Source organism: Emydura macquarii, unplaced genomic scaffold (assembly GCF_026122565.2).
Source record: "Emydura macquarii macquarii isolate MOO-44397 ecotype Brisbane River unplaced genomic scaffold, CSIRO-AGI_Emac_v2 contig_1451, whole genome shotgun sequence".
Lineage (NCBI taxonomy): Eukaryota > Metazoa > Chordata > Testudines > Chelidae > Emydura > Emydura macquarii.
Window position 1 is genome coordinate 7,314,382 of NW_027131588.1, and position 26,061 is coordinate 7,340,442.

At 39.6% G+C, this 26,061-nt stretch overlaps 1 protein-coding gene across 1 annotated transcript in view; it reads left to right on the plus strand.

The window, feature by feature from the left end:
• The window catches only part of ADAMTSL1 (ADAMTS like 1), a 611,419-nt gene that overhangs the window by 396,199 nt on the left and 189,159 nt on the right, over positions 1–26,061 (plus strand). The window contains exons 4-5 of the mRNA XM_067553131.1: positions 2,231–2,358; positions 20,784–20,829. Of these exons, the coding sequence (XP_067409232.1) occupies positions 2,231–2,358; positions 20,784–20,829 (174 nt within the window). The remainder of the gene's footprint in view (positions 1–2,230; positions 2,359–20,783; positions 20,830–26,061) is intronic.

The window sequence follows — 26,061 nt, forward strand, 5'->3', positions numbered from 1 at the left end:
TTGACTTCCATGGGGTAACTGCTGAGTCGCTCCAAGTGTAAGTGAGAGTAGAATCAGGACTTTGGAGTGAATATAACAATAGGATTTAATTATCACTTCAACCAGCACCGTCTAAGTACTTTTACTTGAACTAAATTGTTAGTTAAGTTCAATTTCCATATATTTCACCCATGTAACTGAGGTCAAAATTAGCCCTTCAAAACTTAAATTGTTTTAAAAATTATAAATATTGACTTGTTACTTTTTTCAGACAGAGGCTCTCCAGAAGACATCAGACAGTTAGAAAACATCTATCCTTTAATAATTGTTTAAGCCTTTCAGTGTCTTTGGAGATTGCAGATTAACTGTGTTCCTAGAGAAGCACCACCTGAATTGCCATATGGATGTTTGTGGCAATAAAACTAAAGGGAATGCCTTTAAATAAGGTGTAATGCTTTCATATGTGCACTGCAGCACAGCATGCATAGGATTAATCAATTATTTCCCAAAGTGTAAGCTACCTATAACTTTCCTTAACACATGTCAAAGTAATAAGGGTTCTTATTGTAGGACTCTTGTAGCAATAACTTCTTAAAGGAACACAAATGCAGAAACCACTATATAATAAATAGAATAAAGTAGGAAGAAGAAAATAAATTCTGTAATAAACTGGGGAGTTTAACTGTGAAAATCAGATATTTCTGTAATGCTAATTCATTATATTAAATAGATTAACACAGACATGGGAACGCTTTCTCATCCACATGAACAGAGTATCAGATTCATCTCCATGTAAATGGGTGCAACTCCAGTGAAGACCATCTGCTTTGTCTGTTTTCTACGGTTTTCATTTTCCCCACATTTACTTGTTAAGTACATACAATGTACCATTAAATCATGGTACATTGTTTGTACTCAAGTAACTACTATGAGAGGGGCTACACTAATGCCAAAATTAAGTCTCTGAGCATGCCATGTGACTTAGATGTCTTCAGATGCTTGAGTAGAGCCAGCTCGGCTCAATGTTGGGGCAGTTAATAAAAGTATTGCCTTCTCTTCCAGCAGCCTTGTTGCTAGATGCTTCTCTTGCATGATAGGTGACTCTGTAAGAACATATGCTACAGCACACCCTATCATCTCTTATAGGATTAGAAAATTCCCATTTTAGAACATTCCCTCAGTATTAGCAGTGAGGATAAATAATATACTCTTTGTTCCTGCATCACTAATACAAACAGCTGTAACTTTACACTGAATAACACACGTCTCACACTGTCCATCCCAGTTTTAAAGACAGAAGGCACCAGACACAATGCTCATCTCTTTTTAGACTTTGAGGGTTTGGATTTGGATCTGTTCTGAACAGATATGTATGAAATTGTTCACTGCCCCAGATCAAAGTCAGTGCTTCCTCTTCTGCCTGTGAATAGTAAGATTCAACACTGGAGTCTTTGCCAGGTTTCAGATTTCATTACAGAAGTTGTACCTACCTCTGTTTATGATAACAGTGATTTCTGTGTTGATCTGTCTCTGCTTCCAAGTAGAATTCTTGCAAGTTTACAGCTAACACAGGCTCCTGTGACTACTATACCAATGGTTAGTTATGATAGTTAAGAGCGTCCTCCACAAAAGTTTCCCCCCTATTTTTGGTTCATTCTTCTAGTCTGTTCTAGATATAATAAAAAATGCAACATCCTTTTGGGGTGGCCCAAAGTACAATGAGCCAGATTTTCGATGAGGACTTTAATTGGCCTCCATTTGTACACATGCACTTTACAAGCCCCATCACCTGCTCCAGTTATGTAATTTCTCCTAGAAAAAACAATTATCCAAATGGGCTTTGTGTTTTCTTCCCTTCTAGTGCGGCAAAAATACTTATAAGGACAACCCTGTATTTTCTTTTGCCCCCCTACTGCCAGATCCCTTCCCCACAAGCACTAAAAATTCCCACTCTTACTGCTGTATGAAATGCTCTTTCACTTTAATCCTCCCTGTCTCAAGGCTGGGATGGAATGTGACACTAAAATGATGGAATTAGGTACCTTAAATACCATCTCCTGCAAGCACCATGTTAGTGCCCAACCTTTAGAAACTTCAGCAAAACCGCTTTCTGCGGGGTCTACTGAGACCTGCAGCATATCTGGTATGCAGGAAGACTAAATAAATTACAATAATCTTGACCTAAAACACTTTTTTTTCCTGCACTAATCTCCTGGATTATGTGTTTTCCCCCCCTCTCTCTTTCTTCCAGAGTTCCAGAACAGCACGTTCTGAGGAAGACCGAGACACACTGTGGGATGCCTGGGGTTCGTGGAGCGACTGTTCACGAACTTGTGGAGGAGGTGCTTCTTATTCACTCAGACGCTGCCTGAGCAGCAAGTAAGTTGATAAATACTTCTGTCTGAGTGGTGGGAGAATGCAACATGTTGGTATATACCACAGCATAAAGAACAACGGGTGTGTTGGATAGTGCTGTAATTTCAGCATCAGTGGTAGAAGGTTCTGTATGTTTTTTTTATTCAGGCAACCAGCCAGCAGATTTGATAGTCCATTATACCATTTAAAATATGAAACCCATAGAGGAAAAAAAGTTTTCTGCACCATTTTACCTAAGCATACTGTACACTGCCAGCTACTGAAAAGTGAGACTCCCATGCTCCGTCTGTGTTTCAGTGGTAATCCTTTTCACACCCACATACTGGACTGGAGCTAATTCTCCAGGTTTAGCACCTTGAAACCTTTAGCCACATAGAGATTGTAAAGGTATCACATAGACACAAAATAATATATTGGGCTGTAAAAGCGAGAATGATAACAGCTCTACAGAGGGTATTCTTCAAATTACAGAGCTCCCTAAAGATATTTCATTCAATAAGGTATCCTTCCATCACAGATATGATAAAATTATTGAATAGTTGTGAGAGGCAGCATACACCAGTAGACAGGACATCTGGCTGAGAGATGGAAGACCTGAGTTCTGTTCCTGTCCCTGCTATTGATATGCTGTGGGACCCTGGGGAAATCACTTAACCTATCTGTGCCTCAGTTTCCCCATCTGTAAAATGTAGATAAAAGCACTTTGTACTGTAGATAAGCATTATTTGTGAAATATTTCCAGTAAATATTATTTATATCTACTCAAGTAAATATAGCCCTCATAAGCCAAGTCTCTGTATTAAGTATAAATAGACATCTGGGAGAGAAAGGCATGAATAAAAACTTCAGATGTAAATTTTGTGGCTTAAAACCTAATTGATATCTTTTATATTGTAGCACAAGAACATAATATAATTTTCCATCCTGCATATATTTACTTTCATATATCAATTAAATTAAAACATGTAATAAAATAAATATGTAAAGCATTCTCTGAAAGTGTTCCATAGGTCTGATATTATAACACATACCACTGCTTAGCAAAGACATGAGATGGCATAAGACATTGCATCACAAGACAAAAATAGACGATTGTGTATTTTAGCATCAGATCCAGACAGCACAGAGACTAGAGTTGACTCTCTTGGTAGCTGTAATTGCTAGGTTGATGAGTAGAGTGTTCTGTCTGATAAGTGAGTGTCCGATGAAGTCAACTGTACATTTCCATTGCCTCCCTGGGTAAAAGTGCCAGTGGATTCTTCTGTTTCTAGACATGGTGCCAAATTCTTGTTCCTGTGCAGAGCCTGAGCAAACAGGTTTTCTTCAGGAGACCCACTCAAGAGATGTCTGGATGGGAACCTTCTCTCCTCAGCCGTGATATGGAGAAAAAGGGTGGAATGGCCACGTAGGCTGTCAAGCATGCTATTGTTTCCAGCTTAAAGTAGCATCTGTTACACACCACACGTCCCTCACGTGGGGATTGATGTCTGACAAGGGGATTTGTGTAATGTGTGGAGCTCCTGGCCACATCTGTGTCCCCCTCTCCATCCAATTACCTTCAGTGTTGTTAGAGGGAGGAGTAGTGGTCCATGTTCCACAGCGCACAAGGATATGTGGAATCCACTTATGTAGCCTCTTGTCCCTACATGCAATGGAATCACAGGGGGTCTGCTGCTGTTCAGGTCCTTGTATCTACATAAAGAGAAGAAGGAAGGCAAAGACAGAGTATCTAAAGACTAAACTCAAATCAGAGTGTGCCTAAGGAATAAACTCCTAAATCAGTTCCATTTGTCTGTAATACAATAGGTTTTCACTGCCCCATTCATATAGAATTAATTCTTCCTGCCTTATGAAACCAGATGAGAGCTTTTGCCCAATCACAGATTGAGATACATAGTTCTAATGTGGAATGCAGAGGAATATTTATGTGCACAATTTCTGCTAGCCTGCAACAATAAATTGTAAATAGTAAAATTTGACCCTGAACTAGCACTGTCATAAATGTGTAACTGTTTTTTCCCTTTTTCTGGTTTGCATGGAGTTCCAAATTTAAAAAGTGTTAAATGATTAATTTTTGTGCTGGGCAAGCGCTTTAAAACTTAAAAAGCCGAGGTGGGGGGGGAGGGGAAGGAGAGAGGAAAGAAACATGCCCAAACTTTGGGGGGTTTGAAATAAACCGAAATACATGACGGGTGCTAATCTTGCAAGACTATGAGGAAATACCTAAGTGTATATGTGTGGGACAGTTCATTGCTTGATATGTTTGATTACATTATAGAAATATCCATGCTATATAGAATAGTACAACAAATAACATTAAAAAGAGAGAGCTTGAAATATTTTGACAAATTAATAATTGGCAAGATAGCTAAATATGGTGGACCAAACCAACTCACAAAGTAAACCTTCTCCTGTGAGGAATGTTCCTGGTATGTGATGGCTCCCAGAACATTAAGGGAAAAGAGTTAGGGAGCCCATCTTGCCGGCTTTGAAGCTATGCAAAGAATATTTGCTCCATTTCTAACCGAAATGCAGCTGACTGACTGAAATCAATTTCTTTCCAACCTGCAGTTGCCATTGTTCTGATTAGTACAGTATCACAATGCTCCTGCTGTTTGTTAGGTCCAGTTCTATTTGCTGTTAGACCTTTGTGGCAGTTGTGCAAGAATGAAGCGTTAGCTTGAAGTTCTGTTTTCAGATCCCCATGGAAGAGCCCAGCTCTGGCATTCTGATGTCCTTACATTCACCAAACTTCAATTAATGTCAGTGTTTGTATAAGTCAATTAAATAACATAATGGATATGTAGGACAGAATTCTCTCTGATCTGCCTGGCTTATCTCCATACTAATAATCTGCATGTACAAAGCTCCTTTTGATACCAGTGGGAGAAACATACAGTTACTATAGGAGGAGCAGAATATTGGAGTTGAGTTCTGGTGTGAGGTTTTTGGTGGTTAAGTAAGAGATAATTCATTAGTAATGCAGTGGTTAAGTAAGAGATAATTTTGAAAATGTTGTTTTAAATATAATGGATAAATTCTGATCTCAGTTATATGGCTGCAACCCTAGTGAAGTCAGTGGGGCTTGCACATTATAAATGAGAGAAGAGTTTGGCCAAAACCCCCAAAGTCTGAGTATGTTATTACGTTACTGCATATTGCATGAGCGGAAAAGAGAGGGAAAATAATATGCACAAAAACAAAAAGGCTCTGCTGTACTGCTTCTAAAAGTTCTCTTCTCATCATTTCTCCTTTGCCTTGTGTAAGTTATGGATTTTGAGCTCGCTCTCACTCCCCCACGCACATATGCTTTGCATGTACAGTACATTTAAGTTGTGTAATCCTTACTTGTTTGTGGTCCAGCAGACAGCCCATTGCACTGGGAGTCAGGAGAGCTGGGTTCTATTCTTGGCTCTGCTGTATGGCTTCTGGGCAAGTCACTTTTTCTCTTTGTGCCTCTCCCACACGTTCAGGCTTGTCTTTTAAACTATAAATTCTTCAGTGCAAGGACTATCATACAGCGCATATAATACATGGACAGAGCCTAGCATAAGGATTCTTGATCTCAGCTGGGACTACAGGAACTACTGTAATACCAATAATAATAATAAAAACTGAATTAGGAACACAGGAATTGCCAAACTGATACAGATATGAGGTCCCTCCAGTCCAGTATTCTGTCTCTGATAGTTGCCAGCACCAGATGAAGATGTAGGAGCCTCCACATGTGGTTTAATCTGCTCCATGAAGACTTTATTCTAATCCCTAGTAGTTAGATGGATTTACATCCTGAAGCATGAGGCTTTTAATCCCTTCAGATTAAGGATGTAAGAAGTTAACCGTTTAAATGGGGGGGGGGGGACAGCGGCAGCTGGGCTGACTCCCCACCAGCGAGAGCAGCTGGGCAGCTCTTGCTGGCAGGGAAGTGTGGAGCCCAGCAGTGGGAGGGTGGGGGACAGTTGAGAGCTGCCCAGCTACCATGGTGGGGGGGAGCCACAGCTAGGCAACTCTCACTTGGCAGTGAGGAGCCAAACCCAGCACGGCTCCCCTCCCCCAGCCTTTAAACAGATTTTTAATTCAACTAATTTGTACATCCCTACTTCAAATACTCTTTGTTATCATTAACTTTTATCACTCTGGATATTCATGTTCTCCATCTGTCTGCTCCCTCTTTGAATCTTACTAAGTTCTTGGCCTCAACAATGCCCACTGGCGGTGAGATCCATGAAAAAATAGTTCCTTTTTATTTCATTTTTGAATTTGCTACCTTTTCAGTTTCATTGAACGTCCTTTTGTTCTTGCATTGGGAGACAGGGAGAACAGAAACTTCCAACCTTCCTTCTCTGTTCTGCTGTACTGTGACTTGTCATTTGATTAGTAGTTTTATCATTTAAAAAAAAAATCACAATATTAAAAACCATGAGATATGAAGAAGGAATGACACATTCTCTTGACCTTGTTCTTGAGCGGTAAGGTAAAGAGACTAGGTGAGGCACCCTATATGCCAGCAAAGGCCACCAAGTACTTAAATTGCAGGGTGATGGCACAAGGAAGTATCAGCAACGGAAATCTGACTCAGGAAGATTCCACACACTCTGGCACTGTGGGGATGATCCTCATGCAGTATGTCCACAGCTCTTCTTGAGGGGGGGTTAAGGATATACTGCAACATGACAGCCCTAGAAATGTCCAGTGGGTCCCTGCATTACATGGATCCACTGGTCCAAATTTCTCAGGCATGGAAGAGCAGCAGGTCCCATCTGCTACGCCTTCCTATGCCTTATAGTAGCAGCGACGGTGCTTTCACACAGACCAAATCTGTATTAGCTGCTAGATACTGTGCTGATGGGTGCCCTTATACATGGGTTTGGATCCATTCCCCAGAATCTAGTCCCTATTTATTGCCTTCAGTCTGTTATAGAGACTGACCCAACTGGAGCGAAAATGACATCATATCCTTCAGCTTTGTGACTTATAGAATAAGTGTGTGTTGTAATCAAGGTAAAGAATATTCCTAGAGAGTGTGTTGATGCAAGTGGATTTACACAGAAAAGTAAGTGGCTTAGAACACTTTATATATTTTAAATCCATTTTGAGTCCAACTTTCTCTTGTATTGGAAATATTTTACAATTGCAAAGAGCTATCATATCAATTTGGTTCACCTAAATTCAACCACACCCTAATCCTGTAAATACTCCGTGACTTTGGAATTGTATTTTGCATGTTAACAAGTATTGCCATAATATTAAAATTGTTTGGCTGTTTCTCGACTTAGCAGGAAGATAAATGTGATTTATAATCTTCAAGATTCTTCATTAATTTATAATAAGTAAGGAAGGTGGAGACAGCAGGAAAGCAGAAACTCACAGGGCTATGGGAATGGATTTAGGAGATAATAGGTTAATTGAAAATCCAGAGTATTTACTTAGAAATCTTAGCCATTATTGTTGCTGCTGTTTCCGGCAGAAGGATGGAACCTGGGATAGGCTGTGTATATGTAAAGCAAAATGCTCAGTTGAGAGTGAAATCCCATGGATACTGACCTGCATACAAGTTTAAGGGTCAAAATCCATTATCATCATTCTTTCCTCTAGGAAATCCTGTATAAACTGCTTAACAGGATGGAGGTTTTCTTGTCATTAGATGGGTGATATATGTGCAGTAGGGGAAGAAAGTAAACATTAGCATCTTGCTGTCAAGCTCTCCTCAGTAATAAAAGCAATGGGGGTAAAAATTGGAGGGAATCCACATGAGTGAGTCAAAATCCTAGCATTGTTTAGAGTCTTCATGCTGGTCAGGTGACTTGTTTGAATTCATTTTTTTTTCCTTATTTAAATCCCTCCCTTCTTTCCTGAGGGTGACTTCTCCTTGGTAATATGTCCAAAGCACAAATCCAGCTGCACCAGCCCCACTTGTTTTGCTAACTGAAATGGTCTCTTAATTTATCTGGTATTGGGAAGCAGTCCCACTCCTTTTTCACTAGCTGTTACAAGCAGCGCAATGTATCTATTGAGCCAGATTGGCATGTGCACATTGAAGCTAGCGATGTAATGGGTTGGATTTTTAGGGAAGTGCTCAACACTCCTGTTGTTACATATGGCAGAGTGGATCCAATGGCTCTGTGAAATTAAAATGATCCTTGGTTCTACTCTAGCTTGATTCAATAACTCAGTGTAGTAGCCGTTGATAGACACTTTTTCTTTGTGGAGTGTGAAGGGATAAATGGTGTACTTTTATACTGCCTGTATCCCATGTAACATTTTTCCAGGATACTGGCTAGCTGTAGATTTGTTCCATCAGAGACTAAATGCCTTCTCTTCTTGATGATGCATATTATCAGTTAAGGAATTTAAAATAATCAAATATCATCTATACCTCTGATTCTGGAATTGCTGTATGTATGGTGCACTCATGTGGTGCACAGGCTGCTTTCCAGTGCAATATCAGAACAAGAATCCATTGTAAGAACATTGATTAACATTATGAAGATGATACACAAAGTACTTTTGAGTTTGAGATATCTTATGCTACGTCTTGTTTAAGAACTGCTGCTATGTATCCTTGATTCTAAGGTCCGTAGCATAGTCTACCATCTCATTGCTACCTGGGTGCTCCAGCACATTTTCTGAGCCTCAGTTCTGAATTGACTGTTGAGATCTATGTCTCTGATTTGTGGATGCAGTCCTGGCTGTCTTCAGTTGCCAGAACACCTGCAAAAATCTAGGCCTAGCTAATACTGGGCTAGAAATGTAGCCACATAAAGGTGGATGTTATTGGTATAAAGAATAACAATCACATGGTGGGGGGAGTGATGATGACGATGCTGCTGATGATGATCATCTCTCAGGTTTCCCTGTATAGATTAATGATATGATGCTTTAAGTTGGATCATATACAATGGACGTATTTGCAACATGAAACAAAAAGAAAATGACATAAAAACCAAATGACACATTAAAGTACAGAAAACTGAAGATAGGGAAACTGATTTATCCTTAACATCTCAACACAGATCACTGCAAATTGTAAGAATTCTTTAATTATAGCATAAAGGAAGCCTTAGGGTTAAGAAGATATAATGCATGTTTCATTTCAGTACAATGGAGATTGGTAGGGTTTTTTCTCTATCCCAAAGCTCTAGCTACAGAATTTATTTAGCAAAGAATGAAAAATTTTCTTCAGAAACAAAACTTCTATAGATTTTGTTTTGGGGGGTGGGGGGTAAGGGGGTTTAAAAAAAAACCCCAAAACACCCACCTAAAGAATTCTAAGAATGTGAGAAGTGCCATATTAGATCAGAGCAGTGGCCAATGTGGTCCAGTAACCTATTGCTGACAATGGCTAGTAACATGCTTCAAAAGAGGGTGCACACTTACTGTACTGCCCCCAGGAAAGTTTCCTTTCCCCTCCCCCAACTAGTTAGAAGGTTGGTTTGTTCCCTGAAGCATGAGGATTTATAGCCCTTCCACAACTCTTTACGGTTTTAATATTTACCGTTATAACTCCGGATATTGTTGTTATTCATTAAAAATGTTTAATTTTGTTTTGACTTCTGGTAAGCCCTTAACCTAAATGATACCTTGTGACTGAATTCAATGGTCTGAATTATGCCTTGCATGGAAAACAGTTTCCTAGTCTCAGTTAGACACTTTCTTTTACACTCTGCTTTCTTCTTTTTTTGTAATTTCTAAAACCCCTAATGGAGTCATTCCTTGTAAATTGTATGGGACTTTTCCAAGAGGGTGGGCTGGATGCTAAGGCCTTCTTTGATCAGGGACCTTCTTAATGGAACAAATTCCCTGAGGATAGGACGACCAAATAGCAAGTGTGAAAAATTGGAACAGGGGTTTGGGGGGTAATAGGTGTCTATATAAGACAAAGCCCTGAATATCAGGACTGTCTCCATAAAATCAGAACATCTGGTCACCTTACCTGGAGTCCCTGAAGGTATGTCTACACTGCAGTTAAACACCTCTGGCTGGCTCACATCAGCTGACTTCAGCCTGCAGGGCTTGGGCTCCTTGCTATAAAATTGTGGTGTAAAGGTTTAGGCTGGAGCCTGAGCTCTGAGATCCCATGAGAGGGGAAGCCTGAGCCCAGACATCTACACCATAGTTTTACAACCTCACAGCCCGAGCCCTGAGTGCCCAAGACAGCTGACAAGGGCCTGCTGTGTGTGTTTAATTGCAGTGTAGACATTAGTGGCTGTCTCCAGGGCTTTGTGACTGGCTTTTCTGTGTCGGTTGGCACCCTCTGTGACTGGTTTTAATCACTTATGTCATCATCTCCTCCTTTAAATTTTATTTTCTTTCCTAAGTTTATGTTGGCTAGTTGCATTTGGACTGGTCCCAGTTTTGTTCTGAGTCATATTTCACAGCATCCCATTTACTGTATTTACAGATGGGTTACTTTTCAAAAGTAACAAGTGCAAACATTAATTAAAATAAAATAAGTATTCTAGATATTGTTCCTTCTGCTTCCTTTGTTAGCTATATAAAGTCACTTTTTACATGTTCTGAGCAGAGTAGGAATTTATATTTTTTTACAAAATTTGTTTGATTATTATTTAGAATGTTCTCTGTGCTATCGCTATTAGAAATTCCATACAGTACATAACAGAAATGTTTGAGGTAAAAGTGTCATTGTTAATAACATATGTATCCAAAAGTTTAGATACAGTGTTCTAATAAAACACATAATATCATTAAATAGGATCATTATAACACTTATGAAATCACTAAACAGCTTGTATAGGTGAAGTTAATTGATTTGGGAGAATGATTCCCACTGATACCATCATCCTAGAATAGAAACTGGGACTTGTGTGTGTGTATGTGTGTGTGCGTGCACGCATAATATTGTCCTGTGGTTACAGATTTAAAGTCTGAAGAAACTCTGAATATCATCGTTTAGTAGAATTCACTTGGCTAATTTGAGCACGCTAGTATCATTTTTGTTTGTTTTGTTTTAGTTGCTGTGGGGTACACAAGATTTTACAGTGATTGGGAGAACTTCCAATGTTTTGATTTGGTGGGGAAAAATCCCCATTTTTCAATACATGTTACAGGTTCTGACTAAGAGAGTGTCAAAAACCCCAAGTGTAAATCCTGGTTTTGAGTCAGAACTCTGCAAACCTCCGAATTTCACAATTTAAATAATCAGTTCCCAAATTGTCATCTGTGGAGCACTTGTTAGTGATCCTTGGAGAGCTGGCTGGTCACATGGTGTTGGCTTCCCTAATTTCCAGCTGATGCACCACATTAGAGACATGTAACAATACATGAAATACTTTCCTACTGTTGCTTTTCCATGCAAACAAATGTTGTAGTTGCCACAGAGATGTTACATGATCGTGAACGAGAAGAGAGGGAAGTGGTCCATGTGGTTGTGAATGGGAATAGAAGAGGCTGCTGCAACTGCAAATGACAGGAGTGGTGTCCATGCCTGGGAATTCTCATTTAGATGGTAAATAGACCCGGGTTCACCTGAAGAGTTTCTGCATATTCATGATCCTTTCAACAAACCTGTTCTGATTTTTGAACAAGAAAGTATGAAACCAGCCAAGTGTTTGCATAGTTTGGAGTGTTGTAAATATTTTGCACAGCTATATTTATCTACAGGCAAGAAGTTATACTGTGATTCTCTAAAGCTCTTACAGAGAGAAATAGATTAGACTTGTAAGAGAGTGAGCATTATAGTATAGTCCAGATCCAGATTCAAACTTCCTCAGAGTTTATTGTGTTTAAGAATCTAGGATTTAGTTGGCACATTATTATATAAGAGCTAGATCTGAGCTTTTAGTGAGGTCAGTTCTGGGGTTTTATTGTTTTTGACCCCAAAGATATTCTAGATGTTTTTGACTCAGATCCATCTGTGTGCTACAGTAGCCCAGGTTATATTCTATCAGGTTTCCAAGGGTAACCTCTAGTACTGTACTCACTTTCCATCGGAGTGAGGGAGGAAGCTGTGATTGTTTTTTGCTGAAAAACATTTATTTTAATTCCTTTGATTCTGCCTCTCTTGGCTAGTGAGCAACTGCAAAAATATTTGCAAATGTAATGGACTTTGTGTATATATACAGTATGCACTGTGTGTGTATTTTACTGATAAGTCTAAAACCAAAGGCATTTTTAAAAAATATTCTCAGGAAAAGCTAAGATACTATAGTGACAAACAAACCAAAGAGACTAAATATACGAAAATAAACAGAAGTCTAAAAGCAATCTAGCCAAGTGTGGGCTTTTTTTTTTTTTTTCTTTCTTTACCATCTTTATTAGTCTCTAACTTTCTCCCAAGTTTTATTGTTGCCATTTAGTTAGACACACTAGAGATTTCTTACTGAGGATTATTACTGTAGTTTAACATTCACTGCCCAGCTAGCTAGTAAAACAGCAAGGGAGTTGTTGAAAGCAGAAACTCAAACATATAGGGGAAAAAAGCAAAACATCATGGTCTACAGCATTATGGGACCAAACCCCACATTTGAACACCCCCAAACTTTGAGTGTGGTATGTGTATCAGAATTTGAACAGGATCCAAATTTTGCAACTAACCCTTATTTCTATAATGGGCCAAATGAAATTCTGGGATCTCAACCCTCTTTTCCCGCAAATATATGGGTGTTTGAAATATGAATCCAAATTGTGTCCCACACCCATGTCTAATTTTGACACTTTAAAGGGACAGCAACATTAACTGCACTGACTGCCATGTCATTCTTTGTCTCCAGTATGTTCTTCTGCAACTGTTGCTGAAATCAGTGGGTGTCATGGGTGCGAATCTTCTCATGATTAAATTTCTAGGGTGGGATATTCAAATGCACTGTGTTGGTCTAACTCTGCTCCTGCTGAAGTCAATGGTAAAACCTGCATTGACTTTGCTGGGAATGGAGTTAGACCTATGCTCTGTGCTTTTGAAAATCCCACCCTTAGTTAGAAAGCAGAGACAGGCAGGACTAGATATGGCTTTGGTTTTGTAAAGCCCTGTCACTCATGTTAAGGTTATGGAAAACCAAAACCAGTGTGATTAGGATCTAGGTCCCATTTTTCTCTATTGTCAATGCAAGCAAAAACAAGGGTGTATTTTGGGTTTTGCCAGCCCTAATTGGTCAAGGATTTGGTTTGCCAAATTGTGATTCTGGCATATATTGACCAGTGTGTGTGTCTATCTTAATCCTCAAAGTTCAAAGGGGGGTTAGATAAATGGTTCAGGTTTTAACACGTGTCTAGCATCTTCAGGTAATACAGTTCATTGAGCCATTATCTTTATCACGTTCTTTTTGTCGAATAAGGTAAAGTAATAGACAACAATTTTGGTTCCCTTTTCACTGCTCATTAGCATTCAGCATATGTTATTCCCCTGGTGACTAAAATGTGTCTGCTTTTTAAGGGAAGATGCAGTGGTGTGTAGGGTGATTCCTATAATAGGATATTAAATTAGTGAACTTGAATAGTTCTTGTACCTGACAGTTGATTAGGTTCTCTCTACTAGGAAGAGCTGTCCAAAAAGATCAGGTTCTGATAAATGTTGCCTTCAAAATTCAAAAGGTGAAAATTTTTGCAAAAAAATATTTTTATTTCTCAAGCAGTTCTTCTACTAGTTATATCCAAGTCAGTGGTTCTGTGACTGGTGGTTCTGTGGAGAGATGGTTGGCCAGCGTGGTGCCGGTTCTCCTCCATGGTGCCACTGAGAAGGATTGAAAAACAGCTAAAAATGAACTACTGGTATTTTTTCCATTGAAAAAACTGCTGTAGTTGCTGTAGAAATGCTATGTGTTCATGAATGATAGGGGACGGTATAAACCACAAGATAAGGTGTGGGCCACACTGAAAAAGTTTGAGAATTTCTGATCTAAATCAGTCAGCTCCTGACTATGAAAGGACATACATCAAAAAAGAAATATTTTCCTTGCACTAATGTCAAATTTTAAAAAGACCCTTAGTGGCTGAAAAGCAGATTGTTTACATGCGCCATTGAGATTTTGAAATATCCACAAGGTCGCAGGGTGTTTATTTGGTTCAGGCCTATATTTAGTTAAAGTAATTTCTTTCTTTTTATCCTGTATAACAATGTCTCCCTTGTTATAATACAGGGCTCTATTTTGCATTCAGTGATATTGGGGTCAATCCAGAGTAATTCTGTTAACTTCAGTAGATTTACATCAGTGTAACATGGAGCAGAATTTGGCGTGGAGTCTCTCTTTTAAATCGAAATTTACTGGCATCACACACAGGGTCAGTGTTTGTTTCATTTTAATTATGATAAATTATTTACACCAGAAATGCTGATTCCCTAAAATTGAGATTGCAGAAAATGTTATTTATGCTCAAGTATTAATCTCTAATTATTTCAAGTCTCCTGCATTACTACTTCTAGTCTTGCTCTTACTTTAGGTCATTATCCTACTCTGTATCCCACATGTGGACCTTTGGCAACCTGAGACGTATGATTTGTGTTTTGATATTCCTAGCCAGTTCGCTGACTGCAGTGACTGAAGTTGGCATTTTGCCTTCTGGTTGTTTATTTTGTTACTGCTACAGAAAGATATTCATAAGATGTATTTCTAAATTTGCCAGGGTATTTTGGCTTGTCTATCCCTGCCCACTTTTCTTGTCTTAACATTAACTATTCCCATTAACTTTTGATGTTTCATGGGATACGGTCATGGGAGTCTAGCAGAAGATGTTAGTCTTCTAAACTTAGAGTTACATTTTCTAAAAACTGCCAGGCTAAGTTGCATGTGCAAAACATATTGTGGCAGCTCAATGGCAACATAACAATGGGGAAATTGCAAATTCTTTGTGCACTTTCTCATTTTGAGCATGTCAACGGCATGTTTTGCACACACAATGTAAGCACACCCCACCAGGTTATAAAAAACCAACCTTTTTTTGCCTTGATTTTCAGTGCTTGGGCCTGCTGTCTAGCTAAGTTTCATGACTAGGAAAAGGGACGTGAGGAGAGAAAAGAGCCACCCATTTTGTTTCCTTACTCCTTGCTGAGGAGAAGTGGAACACAGCAAAGAAAATGAGCTTCTGCTGTGTTTCCACACCTCTTCCTAGGAGGAAATACATGGGTATGACTTGAGTTCCCTTCCCCAGGGGTGTAATTCTTGCCAATAGTCCTTTTTTTTGCTGGCACTATCTTGAGGTTTGGGGTCCTGCTTAGCTACCGCCTTGTTCTGAAGACTTGGAACTGGACCGAAGTTTCCGTTTAGTTCTGCCTCGCACCAGCGAGGGCCACTCTCAAGGCTGCAGAAGCTGCCTTTCTAGTCCTCGCTGACTTTGGCTGCCTCTCTTGCCATGTGCCTCACTGCTACAATCATGTTGGATCTATAGCAGGGAGAATGTCCATGGCCCACAGCAGCTGCTCTGGCAGCTGTCCTGTGGTGGCTTGACAAGTGAGGAAGGAGCAGAGACACAGGAAGCAGCAAAGCATAGGGGATGAACACAAAATGGAGAAAGAGAGGAAGTGCACATGGAAGAGGAGTGGGAAATTTCAGGAAGAAGGAGAAAAGAAGGAGAAGGTCTGAGAAGGGTGAGAGATGGGGGAACTTCAGGGAAGGAGAGAGGGCATGATATCAGGGGACAGTTTAAATAAGGGAAGTCAGGGTTTCATTGTGGGGAAGGAGAGGGCTGAAGTGTTGCCTGGGTATGTGGTGCAAGGGGCATGCCTAATATCTACCCCTCCAAAGATGCCAGAGGAAGTAGGTGGCCTGCCCAAACTTTCCTGAAATGCCAGAGGATGTAGAAGCTTGCCAGACATTCTCCCAAGGCAATGTGGGTGGGGGGAGGTGTGTGCCAATAACAGACAATTAAAACAATCTAAAAACTACATCAATTTTCAGGCCACAATGCTGGATAGTCATAGAAAAATAAAATTAGTATTCCTATAACTGACTGGAGCCTAATGGCCCAGACCCCCAGCATATGTGGCAATTTGTTTCTAGAAAAATATTTCAAATGTTGGCAACTCTGAAAGGATCACTTCCTTAGGCTCTGGTGCTTGTTGGAGTCATTCCCTGTCTGTGAATCTTAGCATTACCCTGGCTAGTTACAAGAGAAAGGGCAGCTGTGGCATTGGGAAAAGGGCTGTTTTACTGCACGAGCCATTGCAAGGTTTCTAAATTCAGCTGAGCACAAGGAGCTCCCTATGCACCTCCACTGTGAACCCGAGGGGACTTTGAAGCAATCCCCCATGCAGACAGGAACCGTAGAGATAAAAGAAAAAGTGAGGTTTCTTTTTTTTTTTTGTGGAAAAGTGTTCTAAGAAAATATGGTTAAAAAGCTTTGGAATTGCTTACTTTAAATGGGGTGTGTGAGAATATTTTAATAAATTTAAAGCTGCTTAATGTTCTTTTAAAAACCTTGTGGAAAAATTAGCTCATTGGGTTTAAAAAAAGGCTTATTTGAATCCAAGCGGCCTGGGTTTTTTCCTTCATATTTGCATATTAATACAACCTGCATGTTGATTTGCATATCAAGCCACACCCTCCACCATGCTCCTCCTATGTAAAATCCACTACGGTTTGTGCCTGTTAGCACCCAGGTTGTAGAGATGCACATTTTGTGGATCATCAATGCTCTCATACATCCCTTCAGAGAACAAAGGGTATCATAAGAAATACTGGAATGTTCATCGAGCTTCAGGCGATACATCTGTTGGGCTGCAGCTACACATAACAAATCCTGTTTTGATGAAAGCAAGGGCCTGATCCTGCACCACAGAGGTCTCAAAGGCTTCAGAGGAGTGCACCATCTCTTTCAACATCCATCAACAGAGGGTATCCTCTGCTGCACGTATTGGCCCAAATAATCAGATGTGGCCAAGGAAACGCACAGTGCAGCTCAAGAAGGGAGCTGTAAAGGTAGCCTTTGCACTTTCCTGAAATGGGGCTAGGCCAATATTTACACTGGTAGGCATTGGGGCATGAGGATTTCCCAGCCACACCCCTTTGTTAGCAGGGGATAGGGGAATGGCAGGAGAGTGGAGATGCATAGGTTCTGTGCCACCAGAGGTTTTTCCCTGTTCTAGGGTGATCCTCCAATTCAACCATTGCAGCTTTCAAGCTGTTTTGTGTTAGGGTGTACTGCAAAGCAGCCACGCTGCAGCACAGCATCTGTTTTTGACTCTGCCTAGATGAGGAAATGACACCAATATTAGTCTGTCAAACTAGATTAAATACCCAGGGTTCCCTTAAATCCCATATTTTAAATTCTGAGATATTCAGAGACGTAACATTGTGTTTAAAGTACAGAGATTACTAGCATTTTCTTCTTCAGTGTTGAAGTTACCAAAGTCCACGCCATTTTGAATAAAATTTGAATGATTACAGAGGTCTCGCTCATTTTTAAGATGATCTGGTGGTACCTTGTCCTGTACAGCTCAGTAATCTTAGCAGCCTTCACAAAGGTGTCATGAAAAAGCGTCAGCAGAGACAAAATCTACTTGCCTGCTCTTGATCATGATGATCGGTGATAATGAAGAAACTAATGATGCTGTAATCCCACATCAGAAAAATTACTCACCTCAGGCAAGTGTGTAAGTAGGATTTTGCAAGACCAACTCCTAGTTTTTATGAGTCTTAGGGGCTCAGGTTCCATGCAGAACTGCACACTTCTTCAGAACAAGCACAGCTGCCAGCCAACCGCATGAAAGTGGGAGGAAAACATGGCAGGGGGTGGGGCTGTTGGCTAATCAAAGTACTTTGTTTTTCCACCAATACAGGGAATGAATATGAATGATGTTCTTGGTTTTAGATGAGACAATATGAAGAAACAGAGATCCAGCCTGGGAAGGCTTCTGTCAAAGAAGTTTACATTTCCATGGCTGTTCATCAGTTGTGAGGATCATAAATTACAGTAATTGAAGCTGCAATAACAGCAGGTCTGTGTGAGGTAGAGATGTTTGATGGGTTGCATGGCATTAATGAATGAGGTATGTGTCAAGCCTGTCAAATGAGTTGCTCTGATGTGGTTGATGAAAGTTTACTGCAAGGCTTGCACTGAGTTTGCCTATATGGTGCCTTACATGCTCGTTCCTTATGCTTTGAGTACGGGGTGTGGTTGGAGTAGGAAAAAAAGTGACTTTGCAAGAAGCAAAAGCTCTGAACTCTGCCTTGTAAACCAAGTAAGGGAGTCTTCTGGCCTGATTCTGCCCTCACATTTTCTTGATGTAAATTGGGAATAATTTACTGAACTCGGTGCAGTTTAACTAGTATAACGCCTGGTCTACACTAGAAAAATTTTACCAGTACAACTATGTCAGTTAGATTTGTGTTTTTTACTGATATATCAGAATGAGCACTAGTCTGGATGCAGTTATACCAATAGAAAGCTATAACCATTTTTGCTTATTTTGCTTTGTGAACCACAATAAGCTATACCTGTATAAGTGTTTTTATACCTGTACAACATTGCTCAGACCTAGTGAGTTGTACTCACAGGACAGTTTTTTTATGTGTAAATAAACCCTAAAAGGAAAAGTAGGTCCTTAATTTTTATATCCAAATGTTCAAACTTTTCTCTGAATTAATTTTCTTGCACTGTGAAAGCACTATGAAAGATTGCACTAGCAGTGCTGTATTATGGTTCACATGGCATTTTCCTACATGTTAATTGCTTTAGAACTTATTATCTTTGGGTTGAAATTTCTCATGATCATCCTCATTCCATAAAATTGAATGGGTATTTTTGTCCTCCATTCCCTAGCACCTTGTGCAGTCATACAGTATACAAATAAAGTGGTGGCAAAGCTACTATTCTGATCTGGTAGCATTTTGCACTCACTTAGGTGTAAATGACTACATATTGTGCAAGGCATCAGAGAATTAAGTCTTGTGAGTTTTCTGATTTGTTTGAGTAGGTTGAAGAAAACCCAATTCATCTCACTTTAGAGTTAACTCAGAATGGAAAAAAAAATTAATCATTTAAAAAAAAAAAAAAACCCTCAAAATCCTGCAAATACTGTCCTTGCTCTTGGATAATTCAGAAATGGTTTGGATTTAAAACTTTTGACTTGGCAGGCATGTAGTCCTCAAGGAATGCATGCTTTGCTCAATCTGGAAAAAAAAAATGGCTGAGAAATTAAAAATGAAGGTAATTCTGTTCTGCTGTAATTGAAGAATAGTGTAAGGGCTGAGTTCTCCATTCTGTTTTTCACTGAGGGCCTCTTCTGAATATTCTGAATAGAGCTGAGTGAATTTTTTCATCATAAATCTTTTCTCGGCAAAAATGCACATTTGGCACCATTGAAACATTTTGCAAATTTGTGTCTGTTTCACTGAATTGTTTTGGTCAGGAAATACCTTTTAAAATTTCCAAAAAATCCAAATGCATTTTCTTAAACAAAACGTACCGCCTTTCTTGGTTTGAAATTATTTTTTGTTTCAAAATTTCCTGTAATTTTATTTTAAAAATTCTAAACATTTGAAAATGAGAGGGGAAAAAAGTGAAACATTTTAATTTTGTTGAAATGAAATGCTTTTATTTTTCTGGAACCAAAAAATCCATTATTTGCAGAGTTCTAATTCTGAACCCTTGCAGCACATGAAACTCCCATTGAGGTCAATGAGCTGGGATACGTGTTATGGATCCACACAGCTGAAAAGACATCTGGATCTGGAGATCTCTTCTGCATGCACAGAAGGCCCTGCTGTAGTTGTTCTGCTGGGTGGGAGAAAAAGAGATTAGAGGAGCCCACATAAACAGTGTGGAGTCCCTAAGCTCCATAGGCCCAGCTGCTCAGTGGTTCTGCAGCACAGATTTGGGAGTGGAATGGGGCTGAGGGATTTGTTCTTACATCATTATCCCCTTGCTTTCCCACATAAGACAGGAGCCAAGCGCTGAGGTGGTTGTACGGCTCCATTGCTGATCCATGGCTTAGTGAAAAGAGTTCTTTTCTCCTAGCCCATGAGGAATATTGCTCCTCATACAGTCTGCCTGCCAGGGCTATGTGTCAGAGTTAGGATTTGGGCCGAAGTGGATGCAAAGCATAGTTATGCAGTCAGACCACACAACTGCGAGGTCACTTATACATACAGGGGAGGTGTGAAAAATTACTGGTGAAATTCAGGTATGGGCTTCCAGCTCAGTTTCTGCTGCTGCATATTTTTAACTCTGTTTACATAGTTGATGCACTTCTTCAGGAAATCCACTTCACATCAGGAGATAGTTTTTTAGGCAAGGAATGGAGAAAATAAATGAACGCTAGGGAGTATCTATACAAACATGCAATTGCATTCAAGAATCAGAGGGTCTTACTTCGTTATGCCTCAGGGATTGGCATAAATAGGGAGAAAGATTCTTACTGTCTTTTGTAAAAAGTGCTTTGAGATCTGTAGATGAAAAGTTGCAATATACAGTAAACACTAAGTATTGTTGTGGTATTCAGTTATTAATATGGGGGGTATTTTTCTTTTTGGACACAGGAGCTGTGAAGGGCGAAACATTAGATACAGAACATGCAGCAATGTGGTAAGTGAACCTTAATTATGATTGTAATACTAATAACATATTTATTTATAATTAATATAGTGATGTAAAATTACGTAAATAATAAAAATTGGGTGGTAGTACTAATAATGTAAGTATTTAAATAATGTGGGTGGCACGGGGATACTGGTATGTACCTCTCCATCTCTGGAGCTAATCTGGAGGCTATGGAGCAGGTATGGTGAACAGGTGTGATATTAGCATTGATCCAGCCACGATTATTTACTTCCTTTGTAAAATGGACCGAGTCAGTGAAGCATGGAGAAGTGAATTCATTATTCTATATAGCTAGTTCGTGGCAGCAAGGGCCTGATCCTCTTCTAGTCTTTACTTTGGTAAAACTCGTACTAACATCAGTGGGAGATTGTCTGACTGCAGGATTGAGCCCTAAAGGACTGAATTCCACAGAGAAAAGGAGGAAGTTGGTAGCCAAGGGGAGAGAGAGAGAGCTCTCTCTCTCTCATTCCTCTGTTCCTCCCCAGGGTTGAAATCCCTTTGAACATTTTATTAGGATGTTTTGCGACAGTCCCATGCATTCAGCTATAATATTTTGCCATAGTCTGCCATTTTAAATGTTTTCAGTTGTATTTGGTGGTGAAATGCAGTTTTCAATACAATAAAATAAACATCTCCAACTTCTCCTTTCATCAGAATGAAGAGCTGTTTACATTAGGGAAAATGGAAGCGAGGACTACAATGTGGAAAGTCTTGTATTATGCTAAGAATTGTAAAAATTCCAAAATGACATGGGTCAGCATGAATTTCAGTGGTAAAAATGGAAATTAAAGCCAGTCATGCATTTGGTCAAATTTTCACACCTCACAGGGCCAGATGGAGAGGCCTCTCAATGGGAGCGATGTCTGAGGAACAACAGTAAAAAACTCAGTAAATTCCTCTGGGTTTGACTCATGTTTTTCCACAGAGCACAATTCACAAAGGATTGGTCATTTCTGCACAGCTCTAGCATCCCCATGCAGGGCAAATTATTGTCCTTTTCCCTTTCACTTCTGCTTCAGTCAAAAATCGTATGACTCTGAGGGTGTTTTTCAGGTCACTGAAATCTTCCTTCAGTCTAGACATGTTCTGCACTAACTGACAACAACTTGAGTAGTCCGTAAATAAGCCTGCCTGCTGCTTCATGGGCCGTTTTCCAACTGTGAGGCACTTACACTACACCAGGACTTTGAGGAGAGCAGGAAGGTTAATTTGCGTCAGTCAAGTCACATGCTGTAGCTCCATGGAGTAGGACATGGAACAAAGCAAAGAGGCACTGTCAAGGCTTATAGTCCTGAAATTAGACCCACCAGCTTTAGTTTGGTTTGCAAGTTCATGTACATCGTGTCAGCCCTCCTCCCTGCCTACTTGGCTCCTGTCAGCATTGAGGGAAGCAAAATGTACTAGGATCCTGCTCTGCATGGGTTTGCTGTTGCTGGATCACCCTTCTGAGAAAGCTGTGATTTCTCATAGGTTACAACCCTGGTTTTGGAGTTGCTGAGCTGATCTTTCCAAGACAGAGGATTTTTTTTTTAAATGTTATTTTTAGGTTAGGTTCAGTTTTGGGCCTGTGGATCTGGATGGTTTTTCTTCAGAATAAAAGCTCCTGTAGTTTTGCCTGGAAGAAGTATTTTAACTTACTTAATACTTAACAATATTGGCTCCAAATTTCTGAACACATCAGTAATATAAAATTCACTTGATTATCCAGCACCAGTTAACATAAACTTAAACTCCTGAGGTGAAATCCAGGCTCTACTGAAGTCAGTGAGAGTTTTGTTTTTCACTTAAGTGTGGCCGGGATTTCACCCCTAGTGTATAACTCCAACATGAATGTACTCTAAAGAGACTGCAGTGCTGAAATTTGCAACATTGTTCACTTATCCTCAGTGGCTTTTGCATTTGCATTTGCGCTACTAGACATAAACCTAATTAGACCTTCAAGATTCAGACCATAGTGTACTCAGATCTCCACCCGGCCTTTTTAGATGATTACTTTTGGCCACCTGGATAGTCCTAATATCTGAATGGAATGCTCAGTATACTTGATCAATAGGAAACAATCTGCAAATAGTCACGTATTTAAAGAAGAAGCCCAATTGCTTCATACAATTACATTTCTGCAGAATAGATACATTTAAATGTTTTCCATTTATCTTTTAACCATTCTGAATCATTTTAACAGGTTGAGATGTATTCCCTATGTAGCTATGGTAGCAGGATATCCCAAAAATCATATGTTTCTTTTGAACTATACTCTCTGTATTTGCGTGCACAATTATCATGATTATACATGCAAATCCAGTAGCTGGTCCTGCAAATGGCAAGTTACCCATATAACTTGCTTGTGTATCGAGGCCCAGGAATGTAGAGACACAGTTGCATGTTGCATTTTTGCTCCCAAATCTCAAGTATTCTGTTTTGAAACTTTGCTCCATAAAGACATGGAAAACAGAGAAGGCACCATCCTGAATGAGCCCTGAATTCTCCCTCTAGCAAGGGCTTTCAAAACCCATGATGAATCTAGCCACTTGTTCATTACTTTATATATGGAAAAATTCCTTTCTGATTCTTGCAGGGATTAATTTATGCATGAGCTTCGATTACCACTACATTAGCATAGATAACTTCTGCACTAGTGGTATCGGCCATAAAATTATCCAGTCTTTTTATTTGCTGCAGAGTGTAGCTATCTCTCAGAGCTCACGTGCCTTTGTTTATATGACTGTCCTCTCCCAGAGAAGAGCAATTATAAATGCTAAAAAGCAAGCTCTTTATTTGAGGGATGAAATTAGAGAACTGGAAATGTATTTCTTGGAGTTTGGCAGTGAACACGTTTTCGCAGACATTATCATTTGTGGGATTTTTGCCACAGCTGTTTTTAATTCATCCTGAAATTAGATTACTGGGGGGGAAAAATAGACTGGGAAAAGGGAGAGGACAGGAAAAAGAAGAGAGAGGTGCATCTGTTTCTTCAGTGACCTGTATTATTCTTCTGCGAGGCCCAGTCACAGCTGGGGGCTGTGAGAGAGGTTGACACTGTTGTCTAGAAAGCTTTTGAGCAGTCCTGTAAAGGAACACATCTGATTTGGCATGCTTACCAGTTACACTGCCTTGTGTCGATCAGAAACTGGAAATATTATGAATATGAAGCCACATGTGTAAATATTGAAAATAGGAATGAGAGATGCTGAAGATCATTTGGGTTCTGAATTACTTTAGAAACATTTTTATGTAAATACTAATACTGATTCCAAATTTGGTTTCAACCGTTGTATAATTTCTGGTGGGGGATGGAAACCCGGTTGGTTTTCTTTAGAAAATTATTCTGAATGCAGTAAAAACTTGTTTTGATAACTGTACATCTTATGGTATGAAAAATAAACAAACCTTTTAAAAAGTGACTCTCACTGTGGGTGGAATTTCTGGAGCTGTGCTGCATTGTAGGCAGCTTATAGATGGATTATTTTTTCTTTTGAGTTGGTGAGTTCTTTCCTTCAGACTGTTTCTGAACTACCAGATTCTCTCCTCTTTATCATGTTAAGGCCATCAAACCTCTTCTTCACCCTTTCTGTCTGCCTCTCTCTGAGCAACCTTTCCACCTCACTGTCCACTACTTTCTCTTTCTACCCAAACATCTGCTGTCCCCAGAATTCAAATGTTTTTGCACAGTTGAAAATTTTCAGATATGTTACTGATACTTTTCATTTTGATACACTGTTTCTTGGATCTAGACAGGCACAGCGATAAGCACTTGAGCAGATCTGACATTCCATCCTATCAGGTTGGTACTTCCTATACGAGCATTCCAGTATGTTACAACACACTGAAGAACCTTTCCCAGCCATTTGAACACCATAAATTAAGGCTCTTCTTTTGGTGTTTTCCTCAAATGAAAATAAGCTGTGCCAGAAATTTCACAAGAATGCCCATACTTGTAATACCTTTTAGATCAATTATACAGACCCAAGATTGAACCTATGGATGCTAGTCCAAACCAAACCTTATGAACATTGCCCATAACCACCTTTTCCTAAATCCTACTTTCTCTACTTGGCAACAACACTGCACATACATTTTTAATAGCGAGAGTAGTTAACCATTGGAAAAACTTATCAAGGGTAATGGTGGAGTCTTCATCACTGACCATTTTAAAATCAAGACTGGATTGTTTTTTAAAAGGAATTATTGTGGGGAGGTTCTGAGGCCTGTTTTGTACAGGAGATCAGACTAAATAATCACAATGGTCCCATCTGGCCTTGGAACATGAGTCTATTTATTTGACTACACCACCTTCTGACTCCCATTCCTGCCTCTTACCACCATGTGCTCCTTTTGCTTGAACAAGCTTTAACAGCACTGTCCATTTTTCAAAGGGGGCAATGTTGATAAGTAGTTACAGTTCAAAATATCAAACCTGTAATGGATATGAAATGTTCTCAGACAGGTTATGCTGGCTTAGACCTATGGCCAGTACCGTCCTACTGAAATGTCAGATCTGTTCGGTTGTTTAGTAGTGGTTAGTTTTTCCACTTTCCGGTGGCTGGAATATCAATGATATGTTTTGTAACAAAACCACTGAGGTTGGAGCTTTGTTACAAATGTAGGCATTTTCTTTCACTTTGATGATTCTATAAGCCACTAGAAAAAACAACGAGAGTCCTGTAGCACCTTAAAGACTCTCGTTGTTTTTGCTGCATACAGACGAACACGGCTACCCCTCTGGAACAATAAGCCACTAGGTTGCCAGCATGTGAAAACTTCTTCCATGGCCTTGCTCATGTAAAGAAGGCAACAATAAGCCGATTTGAATCGCCTTATTAACACCAAATTTACTTAAACTCGAAGAAAAGAAACAGAACTACGTTTTAAATGACAGTTCTCCAGAACTCAGACTATTTAATATGACTACACCCCTTATCGTTCAAGGTGTTCTGTTTGGTTTTGTTTTCTTCTGGACATGTACATTTTCAGAATTTATTTTCATAGTGACTGCCTAAGAATTATTTCTTTATATTAGTGAACAAATGCCATTAACTATGTTATTGTAATGATAGATACTTTAAGGTCTGGATTCGTGTCTCCCACTCACCTAGCAAAATAACTGAGAGCCTGCACGACCGTTGTTATTTAAGATAGGCTTCATCCTAAATAAATGTATCAAGAAGATTGGCAGGGCAGACTCGGGAGATCACTGTAGGTGTTCTTCTCTGCCCTCTC